Source organism: Nyctereutes procyonoides, unplaced genomic scaffold (genome assembly GCF_905146905.1).
Source record: "Nyctereutes procyonoides isolate TBG_1078 unplaced genomic scaffold, NYPRO_anot_genome, whole genome shotgun sequence".
Taxonomy (NCBI): domain Eukaryota; kingdom Metazoa; phylum Chordata; class Mammalia; order Carnivora; family Canidae; genus Nyctereutes; species Nyctereutes procyonoides.
Window position 1 is genome coordinate 7,759,783 of NW_026575048.1, and position 15,060 is coordinate 7,774,842.

At 55.8% G+C, this 15,060-nt stretch overlaps 1 protein-coding gene across 1 annotated transcript; it reads left to right on the forward strand.

Annotated features, from left to right (window-relative positions):
- The first annotated feature begins 6,278 nt into the window (after positions 1 to 6,278).
- Positions 6,279 to 14,080, forward strand: CUNH2orf50 (chromosome unknown C2orf50 homolog). The gene is made up of 4 exons (XM_055327428.1): positions 6,279 to 6,745; positions 11,101 to 11,140; positions 13,143 to 13,378; positions 13,760 to 14,080. Exons 1-3 carry the CDS (start codon positions 6,507 to 6,509, stop codon positions 13,332 to 13,334), a joined length of 471 nt encoding a protein of 156 aa, XP_055183403.1. The 5' UTR covers positions 6,279 to 6,506; the 3' UTR covers positions 13,335 to 13,378; positions 13,760 to 14,080.
- The last annotated feature ends 980 nt before the right edge of the window (positions 14,081 to 15,060 follow it).

A 15,060-nucleotide genomic window follows, 5' to 3' on the forward strand; every position in this document is an offset into this window, starting at 1 on the left:
AGAAAAGACCAGTGCACCAATGCAGCAGTCAGGCGGGAATAATTCCAGCTCGGACTTCTTGTCCTATGCAGGCCTTCCAGGAACAGGATGAGGCACACCGGGAGGGCGATGTGCTTTACTCAGTCTGCAGATTCAAACGAACTTGCTCTTTGGAGACAAGCTGCTGGTGGTCTCTGGACTTTGCTGGACTTCAATGCCGGTCCCTCCCTCCTCAGCACTTCCACATTCTAGACCCGATTCTCCCTGGAAGAACCTAACAGAGCACGAACATGCTCAGCGAGGACGTGCACTCTCGAGTTGGCAGGGCCACTCACTTCCCCCTTCCCACCGTGTCCTCACCAGCAGGGCCCAGTCAGGGTGCCAGACAGATGAAGTGGCTTGCCCATGGTCACCCAGGGGGTGGGGTTGGAGCTGGGACGGATGTGACCGCCTGACACAGCTCCCACTCTCTGTACCTGGCCAGGTGCTCTCCTCCACACCCCCCACCTGCCCAGCTACCCCCAGCTCCAGCCCGGCCCCCAGACTCTCGCCTGGGAGACCACCGCTACACCAGCAGCTGGGGGAGCTTGGGGGACCTGGAGCAGGAGTGAGGTCTCACGGACCAGCTCCCGGGGCACAGACCTGCATGGGCGAGTCATGGGGGCTCATAGAGCCAAGGGCAAGGCAGCGTGATCTGCTGTTATAGTGTAATACATCTCCTTGATCTGTGAAAAGCTCATGGTCTCATAACCACCAATCCTATGAACCAGAGAAGACACTTGGGCTGAAGGGATCTTGACACCACTGCTTCAGGCCCCCACAGACCTCACCCAGGCTAATAACCAGCCTACAAGCACTGGTTCAGTTGTTAAATATCCAGATCCCTTCATACCAACTGGTAAATAGCTGCCCCCCATTTCCCTGCCCTTACCCCCACGTCCCCCTCTCACCTCTCACTCCTGCACACTGTGTGGCAGCAGATGGCCTCCAGTCCTCCAGGTGGCCGGCTGGTGCCTGGCTCTACCTGTTGCAAACCATTTGGGGTCTCACTCCCGCCCAGAGCGGCTGCTAACTGAGGGCTCTCTGTCAAGCACCGGTTTTCCCCAGGCCCACTGCTGGATTCCTTCCTGGACTCCTTTTCTGGACATTACACTCATTTCCAGAGTGCCTTCAGGACGCCGGGCTTCTCTCAGTGCCCTGGGACGCAGAATGGGAGGGAATCTCAGAATTTAGAGCTGATGGAGGATGCAAAGCTACAGGCTGTCCCCTGCTGCCCCAGAGGCGCATTGCAGTCATCCCCATTCAACTCCTTTCTCCTGAAAAGCATTCAGCTGCCCATCAGTGGGAAGTTCCAGAATAGAGAAAATAAAGACGATGCCCCAGAATATTTTCTTCCAGTGCTTAGAATGCCCCCAACTCCCAGGGATCCAGGGTCTTCAGAATATAAACCACTGAGTTTATATTTTGGACAGCCAAGGTAAACCTGCTTATGTGGGATGCTTTTCCCCTGCAAATAACAATTTAGGCAGAGACCAGAAATGGCAGTCAGCAGGGGTTCCGGTCCTGGCACCCCATCTCCTGCCCATGGAACCAGCGGGGAGCATGGCTTTCTGAGCACCCAGGCTCTGCACCAAATCCAGATGTGATCGACCATCCCTCGCAAGGCTGTCGTACTTCACTGAGACGTGCAAGCACACTCTCAAGCCTGAAGTGCCATACAATTATTATTTTTAATGTACTTATCTATCAGGGAATATTTAAATTATCTCCCAGAGCCTAGATTAGTATTGAAAACGTAGAGTCCCTAATTGCCGTAAATTACCAAGGATGCTCGTGGGAAAAATGGGGAGTAGTTAAGTGCTAGCCCGTGAAATCATGCAAGTGCAAAGCAGTTACTAGCGCGCCTGAGACCACTACTCTCAGAAGGGCCTGGAGCCCTTCCCCCGGGGTCTGGGGACCTAGATGTCGAGAGGGTGGCCTCCATTCCCTGATAAGAGCAGCTCCCTGTGCCTAAGCTGTGCTACACTACGGTTCACGCTGAGCGCTTGCTTTCCTTCTGGGACTCTGGAATTTGGGGACGTGCTTCTCAGAGGTGTGTACATGACCCCAGGGAAAGTCCTGGGCACGGAGACCTGCCCCGGCCAGTCAGGGCACCTGGGCGGGGGGGGGGGGGTGCTCAGTTGGTTGAGCATCTGACTCTTGGTTTCAGCTCAGGTCATGAGCTGGGGTCATGGGATCGAGCCCCGTGTCGGGCTCCAGGCTCAGCAGGGAGGCTGCTTGAGATTTTCTCCCTCTGCCACTCTCCTCTGCTCATGTGCGCTCTCTCTCTCTCTCTCTCTCGCTCTCTCTCGCTCTTCCTGGGTCTCTCAAATAAATGAACAAATCTCTTTTTAAAAAGCTCTTTTTTTAAAAGAGAGAGCATATCCAGTAGACAACTTTCCACATGTGTCGTCACACCTTACTGCTGGGGAACCAGTGGGTCCACGTGACTTCACAGGAGAGGGTTTAGAAGCTTGTGTTCTGGTGTCCTCCTAGCAAATCACCAACCTGGGGCTGGCCTCAGAGACCCTGACGCACAGCTTCCAGTTCTGGCAGGACCAGCACAGCTGACGCACACATGCCTGGCTGGAGGGCAACACTGCTCTGTAGACTGCATGTCATTAAAATGTCCATATCTGGGACGCCTGGTGGCTCAGGGGTTGAGCGTCTGCCTTTGGCTTAGGTCATGATCCCAGGGTCCTGGGATCGAGTACCGCATCGGGGTCCCCGCAGGGAGCCTGCTTCTCCCTCTGCCTGTGTCTCTGCCTCTCTGTTTCTCATGAGTAAATAAATGAAATCTTTTAAAAATAACATAAAATGTCCATATCCTTTGGCTCAGTCATCCCCTTCCGGGAATCCATCCTGGTGAAACAATTCAACAGAAAGAAGCACAGCGATATCCATCAGAGCTAATGCTAAATCCGGAAACCAGGTAAATGCCCAAGAACTGGAAAAAATGGCTAAGTGAATTGTGACACCCCAATTCTAAGAAGCTGATTAAAGTGAGAAGTATAAAGATCATGAAGAAAAACGTGAAAAGAGGTTTCTGATGCTAAATTTTTTTAAGCTGAAGGCAAAATGGTGAGTGAGTTGACAGCAAAGAAGGAGCAAACGGTAAGATCAAAAGCGACTGTTCAAAAGTGAAATGATTGGGATGACCAGGGGGTGTGGGCTGATCCACACATTACCTTGAATGTTGCTGTCCTCATAATCTCAGAACTTTCTGGGGACTTGGTAGGAGCAGCTGGGAAGGTGTGGACGGTGGCCCCGGAATCCTTTGGCTTTCACCACCTTTTATGAAGCCTTGAGGGTGTCTGCAGGGGGACACCTCACCTGCACCAACAGAGGTTGGTGTTAAGCCCAAATTTTCATCTGGGAGGGGGTGGATCTCGGAGACAGGAGGAAGGCCTAAACCAGGCAGGCAAACCCAGGGCAGCCCCTGCAGGGGAAGGGGCGGGGCCTACGGGGAGGGGCGAGGCTTCCCCCGCCAGCCCCCCACACCTGCCCCGCCGGGCGGAGCCTCACTTGGCTGGGCTAATCCTTCCAGGTTGCGACCACCTGGCCCAGTGGGACCCCGCCTGTCATTGCACACCAGGGCCCAGGCTTTAGAATTTACCAGAACCTACAAATCCATCTTGGGGGGGAACACCTGGGTGGCTCGGTGGTTGAGCATCTGCCTTCAGCTCAGGTCATGATCCCAGGGTCCTGGGATCGAGTCCTGCATCCCGCGGTGGGGGGGAGCCTGCTTCTCCCTCTGCCTATGTCTCTGCCTCTCTCTGTCTTTCATGAATAAATAAATAAAATCTTTATTTAAAAAAATCCTTCTTGGGTATGGGAGAAATCCACTAAAATACAGCTCCAGTAGCCCCCAAATGCAAGGATTTTTGTCCTATCCTGGAGAGTTGTATGTAAAGTTACATCACAAGGTGTGATGTGGGGTGTGGAAGGGGCAATGACTTGCTCAAGGACACCCAGCAAGTCACAAAGCACCACAGACACCCAGAGTCCTGATTCTCTTTGAGGAGGAGGGGATGGGTCCCCCAGGCTGGGGCTTAGGGAGACCACCCAGAGTGGATCTGGACACTTTTCCAGGTCAGTGACTGAGGAAACGGAATGTGTTCCAGCTGGACTAGCAGGAGAGGTCTTTTTGCCCCCAACATTTTATTTTGAAAAATTTCAAACATAGAGAAACACTGAAAGTAGGGTACCGTGAATACCCATATACCCATGACCTTGATTCCACAATTACATTACAATAATATTTTGTTGTATTTGCTTTGTCACATTTCTATCGATCCTGCTACCATCTGTCAGTAAATGGCTTCTGAATCAAAGACTAGCCCCCACAGAAGTATTCAGTCCCTACATACATCAAGCACTTGGTCATCCTGGATGCCCCTGCTGGCCTTTTGGTCTTGTCCCTTGTCTCTGGGGCTTGGGGCCAGGGGACCTGGGCTAAGGTATCTGAGCAACCGAGCTGCTCCATGCCACAGCCTGTGGTCGTCTTATGAGAGGTGTCCCTTGCCGCAGGGACTGCCCTCTGTAAACACACTCATGCGACCCCTTCCAGAGGTTTGTGGAGGTCAGATCAGAGCTGCCACTCTTCGGCGACTAGTGGGGGCCTGTCCTGGCTGCACCAGGGCACATCCACCGAAAAGAAAATAGCCACCAGAGAAGCCTGTTCCAGGGTCCAGGGGGTTCACCCAGTTTATCTTTACTGGGAGAACTTCAAGGTCACTGAAGGCCAGGCTGCATGTCCCAGCTCTGGGGGAAGAAGAGAGGAGAGAGGACAGACAGCCCCCACCAGCCCCTCAGCCTCTGCTTTGGGACTAAACTAATGTCCCAGAAGGTCACATCACTCGGCGCCGCCTCCTCAGGCAAATGCTGGCCGCTGTCACCCCATCTCTGTTCCAGCCCTCGGCCCAAAGCCAGTGCGGGCCTCCCCACTGCTCACCTGGGCCATGGCCGTGGTCACTCCCCTGCTTTTTCTTTCCCGATGCTTCTTTGCCTCAGCAGCGTCTCTCTCTCCCTTGTGCGCTAACTCGAGGCACAGCTCCGACCAGCCCTGTGGTCCTGGGGCCCCACCCACCAGCTTCAGACCTCGCCTCCCCCCTCTACATCCCCCCAATACTGGTGCTCCCTCCCACATCCACGCTTTTCCTCCTTGCCCCAGTTTTTCCACCTGGCAAATCCTCTTGCCCTCTTCACTCCTTGGCCCCTCCTTCTGGAAAGCAGATCCAGTGCGAGCTCAGGTGCATTGGCTGACCCGTCCCCACACCCTGGGGCGCCAGACATACCTCCTCGAGCAGGGCTTTGTGGGTGCTTAGTTGACGGGGAACCCGTTTTCCAGCTATACAGAGAAGGGAGCAACACGCCCAGCTGGATCGGCCCACAGAAGAGTTTCAGGAAAAGATCCGGGAATCTGCCCACATGGACAGGGACAGGGGACAGCCCGAAGCTGGGAGACCTGGCAGCAGGTGAGGGCGGCGTGTGCAAGAAGCTCAGCTGAGCCACAGCAGGAGGGGCCCGGGGCCACAGAGCCACTCGGGCCCCGCTGGCTGAGAGCAGATTCGCAGTCGGAGGCTCAGAACACCAGTTCCCCTTGATTCCTTCAGAAAATCTAAATTCAAGGCCAAGCCTCGGCTAGTAACTGCGTGGCCTTGGACAGTCACCTAATCCCGCTGGCAAGGGCCTTGGTTCCTTCCTCTGTAGAACAGAGTCCGAAATACCTGTCCTGGGGGATCCGGAGGGTTTAGCAAGATGAAGGTGGTGCTTTGTAAACCCTCCAGGTTTTTGCAGCTAGACCAGGTATGAAGGTACAGTGTCACCCATTTCCCCTTGCTGCCACGTGCTCGCAGCCTCCTCCAACAGAGAAGCAGAGCATCGCACTGGCATCTTCTCTGTAGCTCACGAAGCACCTCCATCCACCTTCTGGTGGGAGCCCATGTCCCCAGGGGAGCCCAGTGGGTTATTATGGTCCTTTCACACGCCCCAAGCGGGGCAGAGCGGCTCAATTCCATGTGGCAATTGGGAGGCCAGGGCCCCAACACCCCGCCATCCTGTCTAGGAGCCAGGGTCTTTCCTCACTGACCCAGAAATCAGGGCTTTGGTCCCCCCCCCCATGCTGTTTTTGAGGTCTCCGGCCAGGGGCCAGGGGGCCAGGGGCCCTGGGGACAGAGCTGAGGGCAGCTGAGCTGGGCCTGGTACAGACGCAGAAAGTCTCTCCACCCCCTGGGGTCAGATGTCACACACACTTGGGAGCTGGCCCGTCCCCTGGACAACCGTCAACACAGGCAGAAGCTCAAAACACAGCTCGGCTCCAGCGCTCTCCCCGCTGACTTCAGCCACTCCGAGCCTGGGGCCTGGGGGGCAGCGGGGAGGACCCCGCCCAGGCTCAGCCCGGAGCCTCTCTCTCCTGTGTCTCTCTCGATCTCTCCACTTCTCTGTCTTTCTCTGTCTCTCTCTGTCTCCCCATCACACCCGTACCCATGGGGAGCCCCCCCACCCCTGGGTTCCAGAAAACCACGTCCGCTGGGTACCGGCTGCCCTCAACCAGGCCACCAGCCATAGATTCCTGCACTGCCCGAGGTGGCCCCGCGGTGGGCAGGGGTCGCCAAGCCCCCCAGGCCCCAGAAGCGGAGCGCTCGGCCCTGGGAACGAACGGTGTGCAGCGGGACCAGCTGTGGAGGGAGCTCTTGGAGGCCGAGAGGAGGGGCCAGCAGCGCTGGTGAGTGTCCTGCCTGACCCTCGGGGTCTAGGAAGCTTCTGGAAAAAGAGAGACCCATGAGAAGGAGTAAGCAGGCAAACGTGTTGGCGTCAAAGTGCTCGGGGCCACGAGTTGGGGAGAACACGCCCGGCCAGACTGGAGCGGAGGGTGGGAGGGAGAGGTCACTCTGGGGTCCCATCTGCCTTTGAATAATCCCTCCAGCTGGAGCCCCAGGGATAGACTGGGGGGCAGCAGTGGGGGGGGGGCCCTCGCCCTCTGACCCAAGGGAGAGACATCCCTTCAGGCATCCGTTCAATCCAGACATTCCTGTCAGGCTGCGACAAGGGACAACACAGGCCGACACCTGGCTCCTGGGAGCCCCCAGCTCAGGACAGGGCCGCCACAAAGCAAGTCGAGAGACAAGAAATAGTGTGGCGAGTGTCATGGAGCGAGGGGAGGGTGGGCGCCTTCTTTCTACAGGGTGCTCACAGAGGCCTCTCTGAGGAGATGGCCCAGAGGCTGACGGGAAATGTGAGAAGGGGCCACGGGGAGTCTGGTGTTTTAAAAAACAGAACAAAACAAGACAGTCCATGTGGCTGAGGCAGTCTGCGAGGGGACAGGAGCCTCAAGATCAGACATAGGGGACACCTGGGTGGCTCAGTGGTTGAGGGCCTGCCTTTGGCTCAGGGCGTGACCCCGGGGTCCTGGGATCGAGTCCCACATCGGGGTCCCCGCAGGGACCCTGCTTCTCCCTCAGCCTGTGTCTCTGCCTCTCTCTGTGTCTCTCATGAATAAATCAATAAAATATTTTTTTAAAAAAAGAAAACTTTAAAAAAAAGATCAGAAGTAGGAGGAACATGTCATATACTGCAAAAGGTCATATTTTTTTAAATGTAATGAGACACCATCAAGGGTTTCGAGGAAGAGCATGGTGTGATCTAGCCCAAGATCTGTGGGAAAACTCGAGGAATGGCTTCATGGTAGCGTTATGAGAACCGCTGATGGATTAGAGTAGAGGGTGTGTGGTGTGTCTGTGGTGTGTTGGTGGATTGGGGTGTGTGCATGTGTGTGGCGTGGGGGCATATGTGGGGCATGGGGGTGTGGCGGGTGTGTGTATGTGTGTGTGGTGTGTATGATATGTGCACAGGATGTGTGTGGGGGGAGTTGTGTGTGTACACGTGTGTGTGGTGTGTGTAAGGGGGTGGGGGTATAGGGTGTATGTGTGTACATATGTGGTATGAGGGCTGTGAGACTGGAGGGTGTCTATGTGGGGGGGGTGTGGTGCATGTGGGGTGTGTGTGGGGTGTAGGCAGGGGTGGGGGTGCAGGGGACACTTACAAGGAAGGGCTGTCGACACAGTAAGGGGCCTGGGGAGAGCAGGAGCCGGAGACCTGAGCAGAGGTGGGAGTGGGGTCCGGGTCCGAGTCGCCACAAGGACCGTGGGAGGAGCGCCCTGCGGGGCGGGCGGGAGGCCACCCAGGAGGCCGCTGAGCATCAGCAGTCAAGAGCTGGATGCAGGACCAGGGGACAGAGGGCCGGGGGGCGGCCGGGGGATGGCCGGGAGGTGGCTGGCATCACGGGAGGGACAAGGGCAGCGAGTGACCGCTAAGGGACGTGGGGTCGCTCTAGGGGGTGACGAAAGGCCGGTGCCGGCCACGACTCTGAATATGTGGGAACCGCTGGACCATCCCCCCTACAGGGGTGACCCTCACGACCTGCGTGTGCCCCCAGCAAGGAGGGGCACGAGAACCTGGTGCTGGGACCCCCGGGCTGTCCCTGGAAGGGGCCTTGTGTCCCCAGAGACGAGGTCCTAGACCCAGTGGGCACACGCACTCCCTCCAGGGAACTGAGATGAGCCCCGGACAAGAAAGGGGTCACAGACCGCAAGAGGGGAGAGTTTAGGGAAACCCAACAGAAACACCATATGAGCCACACACGAAATACTCCGTATTCTAATGGCAGCCTTAAAAAATGTAACGAGGAACTAGTGAAATCCATTTTAATGATGAATCTCATCCAAAGTATCATCTTTTTGGTACATCGTCAATATTTGAAAAGGTATTTGGGAGATCATCTGACCTTCGTCTTTGCTCTGAGCCCTTGAAACCAGGTCTGTGTCTTACCTCCTACAGCCCTGAGAGGTGCTCCACACACCCGTTCCCCCCGGGGTTTCTCTAGATGGGGAAACTGAGGGCCCGAGAACACAGTGGCCTGGCTCAGGGCCCCCCAGCGAGCAGAGCAGGCAACGAGCAGCACAAAGCCGGGGACCCGGCGTCCCCTCTCCCACGTCACTGGCTCTCACTGAGTCCTAGTGTGGCTCTGAGGTCAAGGTCGCTGCCTTCGGTGAGTTCAAGACCAACACTATTGAAACGTGGCTCCCTGTGACAAGACAGGGAGTGGTGGCGGGTGAGGGGATCAGGACACCTGGGGAGGATTGGAGGAGGTTGAGTGGGCAGGCAGAGAGGGAACAGGGTCCCCAGGAAGGGGTGGCTGGGGAGGGCCCCAACGTCTCAGGAGGGTGATGGGCTGAAGACAGGGGGAACCAAGAGACAACTTGAAAAAGAATCCAAGAGAACCTCTAGAGAAGAATCTGTAATGTTGAGGGGCATCTGGGTGGCCCCAGGGATGAGCATCTGCCCCCAGCTCACGGCATGATCCCAGGGTCCTGGGATCGAGTCCTGCATTGGGCTCCTTAAAGGGATCCTGCTTCTCCCTTTGCCTCTGTCTCTACCTCTCTCTGTGTGTGTGTCTCTTGTGGATAAATAAATAAGATCTTCAAAAGGAAAGAAAAAAATCCTTTAAAAAAAATACAACTGAAATGAGAAACCATAAACTCAGCTTCATCACAATTATCCAAAAAGACAAGGAGAGGAAGCAGACGGAAAAGGAATTGGAACCCTAGAGAACGGGACAAGAAGGTCCAACATACCTTTCAACAGAGCTCCCCAAGGGAAGGCAGGGAAAGATGAAATATTGGAGGAGAAAGTGTCTGAGAATTTTCTAGAACCAAAGAAATGCAGGCATCCACAGACCCTGGAGGATGTGCTCCACAGCAGGGGAGTAAACAAGAAAGGAAGGCCCGAGACCCCGAAAGAGGGAACCCCTGAGTGGGGTTTCAGGAGGGCAGGGCAGGGCAGGGCAAGCCCGGATCCGGGACGGCAGCCTCTAGAGAAGAAGCGGGAAAGAGACGTGGATTACCTGTTGCGTTTGACTGCGTGGAAGACCATACCGGGAGGGGCTTTATGATTTTGCTAGAGAGTTTCAGTGATCTGTACACAGAAAGCTAAGAAAAAAAAGTGATTATAACTCTAGAAAAAAATTCCACGTTGTCCAAGGCAGGATCTGGGATCCTATAATCCAGGATAGTTGCTTAGTGAACGGTGTTTACAGAATCCTAAGGATATAAACGATACATGTTGGTTCAGCCAAAATCTAGAATATAGTCATTTGTGGAAGAAATGAGGGAAGGGAAGAGGGGCAGGAGAGCTAACTCATAATCAATTTTCCCATGAGAGGGACCCCTGGTGGCTCTGTGGTTGAGCGTCTGCCTTCGGCTCAGGGCGTGATCCGGGGTCCTGGGATCGAGTCCCACATCCCTGCGGGGGAGCCTGCTTCTCCCTCTGCCTGTGTCTCCGCCCCTCTCTCTGTGTCTCCCATGAATTAATAAACAAAATCTTAAAAAGGAAATTCTCCCACAAGAGGAAGTCCACAGATATGTCTATAATTTCAAAAACTCAAGAAATAGTAGCCTAGATTTATTATTCCGGAATGGGGTGGTGACAGGCCCAAAGAAACAGCGAGAGGGCTGGAAGCCTGACCGGAGGCTGTGGGGTTTGAGGATCGGGGGCAGAGAAAACCTGTTTTTATGATAAGTCTTACAGAACTCTTCAACTTCTTAAAAACAGATTAAACTAAAAATTAAATTAGCAGCCCAGGTAATGCCCTTCTTCCCATCGTCACCATCCTGGTCTCCTGCCCCATCCCTACCTTCTGCTGCCCACACTGGAAGGCCACAAAAAAAAAAAATTGAGGGAGCGATCACTGGCTTTTCTTCACGAAATCCTTGAGGGCTCCCACGTGGGCAGAGGCACACGGGGAGCTCGCCCCCACCTTCCCCGCCGCCGCTGCCACCTCCTCTGGCGCCAGGCCTCCCGCTCCGGGAAGCATCAGGTATTGAGATACTTGCCTGGTTGAGAGGCCACGCCATAAATACGTGGCTGGTTGGGGGTGTCTGTTGCACTCGATTTTTTTTTTTAGCTCCTCCGTGATGTAATAAATGCATCCGTGGCATCGACTCGTTCCCTTGATACAGAAAGTCATTTGCGAAAAAAATGTCACGGGAAGCTGTAACGCTGCCCACGAGTTTTCCTTTCCAGGGCTCAGCACTGGAGTTTCCTGAAAGACTACGATCCCCTGGTAAGGCCAGTGACGCGTCACTGCATCTAACGCTGATGGAGGCCCTACTGTGTGCTAGAAGCCGGAATGTACAGAGGCCAAAAAAAAAAAAAAAATACACTTTCTTGTCTCGAGAAACTCGGGGTCTGGGGGAAAGAAAATGCGTAGAGCATTCAGTTTTCCGCAGCGTTTCTCGGGTTTATGGAGATGAACCGACTGGGAAAGATAGACGTCTGCTTCGGAAATGTCCTGCCCCGTATGAGGATGCCAGCCGAGGAGAGCGAGCGATGTGTGGTGTGCCCCGCCGGAGATGAGCTTGGGTGACCCCACCTCGCAAGCCAATTCCCTGCTTCTCATGGCGCCACCTCCAATCCGTCCTCCACGTCGCTGCCGGAGTCAGTTTCCTAAACCACAAAACTGACCCTGAGTTAAAATCCTGCTTAAAATCCTTCCGTACACCTGTGTTTCCCAGGGTGGCTCAGGAGGCTTCCCAGGATCTGACCTGCACCCCCGACCCCCACCCTGACCTCCACACCCCTTTTAGCCACGCCTCTGTGCATGCTGTGCCCCTGCCTGAAATGTGCTTCCGCCTTGTCAGGCTCATTCATCGCTCAGATGCCTCCTGCTGAGAAATCTCTCCTTCCTGGGGGAGCTGGATCAGGTCCCCCTGTTCCTCACCCACTGGCAGATCCAGCCCAACTCCCTGGCTATCGCAGGTCGGGTTTCACCCACCAGTTTCTCCGGGTGGCGGCTGGGGACCCCGCCCATCAGCCATGCCTTACCCCCCAGCACCCGATAAATATTTTTGCACTCTGTTGGGTGAATGACCAAATGGGAGAATGAGTCTGGCTGTTAAGAAAGGTCAGAGAACCAACCTGGAAAATGAGCAGCGAGCGTAGCAGGTCAACCAAGACGGTGGCCGCGCCCTGGCAGGTTGAGGGAAGGCTTAACGTCTACGTGCCCAGCCTGCGGGCTCGCTGTCTGCCTGGGGAGAGAAGGTGTGGGTCCCGAGACGTGAGGTCCCACCCTGAGCTCCTGGACTGGGCTTCCAGCCGAGGCCTAGGGATTAGCAACCTGACCACTGACACCTGCATCGCGCCCAGAGGTGTGGGGCCACCTGGGCCCGGACTTTCCCACGTGAAAGCGAGGATCCTGTTACCTCGCTGGTCCCATAACCTCTATTTGAGCCAGAGTAGCACAGACTTAACCCCCAACCCAAGGCCTCATCAGATTATTCTCACATCATACATTCACTCACTCGTTCACCTTCCAGTCCCAGAAGTCACCAGAAACATGAGTGCGAATGTTCAGACCCCCCAGACTGGGAACAAACCCAAATGCCATCCACGAGGTGGGTAGATAACATGGACCGTTCACACAAGCCCCACGATGGTGGACCGTGGAGCGAGGACAGCAAATGGGCTGTGGTCACAGCCGAAACCATGCACGGACCTTGAAAACACGTTCCCGAGAGACAGGAGCCAAGGTCTTATTAAGATGAAGTTCAAAGGATTTAGAGATTGTGGCAGGTGGGATTTCTTGATCTGGGCCGCGCTGCTCAGACCTGTTGTAGAGGCCTGTGGAGCTGGACGGTTATGATTTAGGGACGTTTCTGTGTGTGTGTCAGCCTTCAGGTGAAGAAGTCACCCCCAAACAAACCAGCCCTCAGGCACTCCCACCATAGGCGAGGCAGGGTCTTAGGTGGTGGGGATGGAGATTGGAATCAGACAGGGTCCCTCCAGGGTCACTGGAGGCCAAGGCTCAAAGGGGAGGGTTCGGGGGAGCATCTGAAGTAGGGAGCCCAGGCTGAGGAAGGTGCAGTGGGCCTCAGTTGAAGGGTCTCGTGACCCTCTGGGCTCCTGGGGCCAAATTGGGGTGGCAGCTGCTGGAAGCTGCCTGAAGAGGCCACCTGCTTCCTGAACCCTTGCCTGCCCCGCCCCCCTCCCCTGGGATGGTCCTGGCCCCCTGCAGGCCTGCCCTGGATTCCATGCAGCTGGTGACACAGACTGTCCCCTCTCCCCAGGGCAATAAGAAGGAGCCCGTGAAGCTGCCAGAGTATGTGCCTCTCTTCTCCGACACAGTCCCCAACTCCACGAACCAGGTTGTGGGCAGCAGGGTGGGCACACCCCTGGGGCAAACCCTCATCAGCATGGACTTTTTCTTTGTGGACGGAGTCCGGAAGAAGAAGCTGGAAGCCGAGCTGCAGCCCGTGTAGGAGGAAGAGGAGGAGGAGGAGGAGGGCCGGCTGGCCTGCCCCAGGTGGGTGTAGGGGTGGCGTGGGGAGGGAGGCCAGCCCCAGGGCCCCAGTCAACAGCCCACACGTGTCCGCCAGCCTCTCCTTCTCTCCCGGCCCCGCACAGCCTTCCCGAGGCTCCACTGGCCCATTTTCACACATGAGCTCAGAAGGACTCCAGGAGCTTGCCCGTGGCCCTGGACCCGGCAGCAGTGGGGACCCCTCTTGAGGCCCAGGAGGGGCAGCCCTGGGTCTGCAGTCATGAACTGACTGCCTCGGTTCAAATCCCGCTCCTGACTCTGAGCAGCTGTGTGACGTTGCACGGGTTGTTCGAACCTTCTGTGCTGCTGTAACAAGTAGGCCACACGCCGAGGGGCTGGAAACAGCACATACGTATTATCTCACAGTGCTGGAGGTCAGAAATCCAAAGTGGGTCTCACCGGACTGAAATCAAGGTGTGCACAGGGCTGCGTTGCTTTCTGGCCACTAAAGGCACCTGAGTCCTCGCCTTTTCCAGCTTCTAGAGGAGAGACTGCCCTCATCCCTCGGCCCGTGACTCCCTCCTCTCCAAGCAGAATGGGGGCATCGCCAGTCTCCAAACCTCTCTCGGCCTCCCTCCTTCCATCTTTTCAGACAGCCAGGATAATCTCTCCATCTCACCGCTCTTAATTTAATCATGTCTGCAAAATCCCTTTTGCGTGTAAGGTAACATATCCGCAGGGCCCAGGGACTAGGACACGGATGTCTTTGGTGGGCCATTTTTCTGCCTACCACATACAGAAATAATAAAAGTACTGATTCTAGAAGGTTGTCGTGAAGGTGAGATGAGCTACTGTGTGTAACTGTTCAGAGCAGTGCCTGGACCATGGTATGAGGGTGTGTTTGCACCTCTTGGGAGGGAGGGTTGCATCCTGGTGAATCATGCAGGGAAGTGTGGGTCCTCACACAGGGGCTGCTGGGAGGTCAGCCCCCCCCCATCAGTCTGTCCATCTCTCATTACTGAGTGATGGTCTGGGTGGTCATGGTTAGGCCAGAACCAAGCCGGAAAGAGCCCACCTGCGGAGCCTGAGCTAAGGCCCTGCAAGGGCACCCCTGGGAGCCTGTGCCCCAGACCCACCCCACGCCCTGTGCTCTGCACCCCTGTGCTCCCTGTGCTCTAGGGAGGCCCCTCGTGGAGGGTCCGGCCTGCGCTCAGCCGCAGCAGGAGAGGGGGTCCAGAGGGGGTCTTATTTCCATGTGAGAGACAGGATGGAAGCAAGAGATAGACTGGGAACTCCCAGGAGGTAGGAAAAGTCGAGGTTAAATGCGGATGCAGCCAGAGGAGCCCATGCAGACCGGAGGGAATCATCCAGAACTTCTCCACCTGTGCCCGGGAGGGAGGGTAGGAGGCCCAGGGACAGGCGCAGGACCGGCCACTCCCTGGCAGCAGAGCCGCCTACAGACAATGTGCCTACTGAGTGCGAACTCTGTGCTTGGCACATTACTGAATGGTCACCATTTGAGACATTTGGAAACTAAGTCAAAGACTTCATTCAATCCGGCCGGGATCCCACAGCTAGTGAAGAGCCAGACTCTCGTGACTGACTCACCGTAGTACCCAAGTCTCCTCCCCGGGCCTCAGTGTTCATAGCTGTAAAATGGGGGAGGAGAGTCCGATTCCCAGGAAGTCCCCGGCTCAGGGCTCGGGCCGTGAGCGTGCAAGCATGCA

Excerpts from the sequence above, each read along its gene's own strand:
- CUNH2orf50 (XM_055327428.1), top strand. The coding sequence starts at position 6,507 with ATGGGGAGCCCCCCCACCCCTGGGTTCCAGAAAACCACGTCCGCTGGG. Across the intron at positions 6,746-11,100 it reads AGGAGGGGCCAGCAGCGCTG|GGCTCAGCACTGGAGTTTCC; the intron begins GTGAGTGTCCTG and ends TTTCCTTTCCAG. Across the intron at positions 11,141-13,142 it reads TGAAAGACTACGATCCCCTG|GGCAATAAGAAGGAGCCCGT; the intron begins GTAAGGCCAGTG and ends CCCTCTCCCCAG.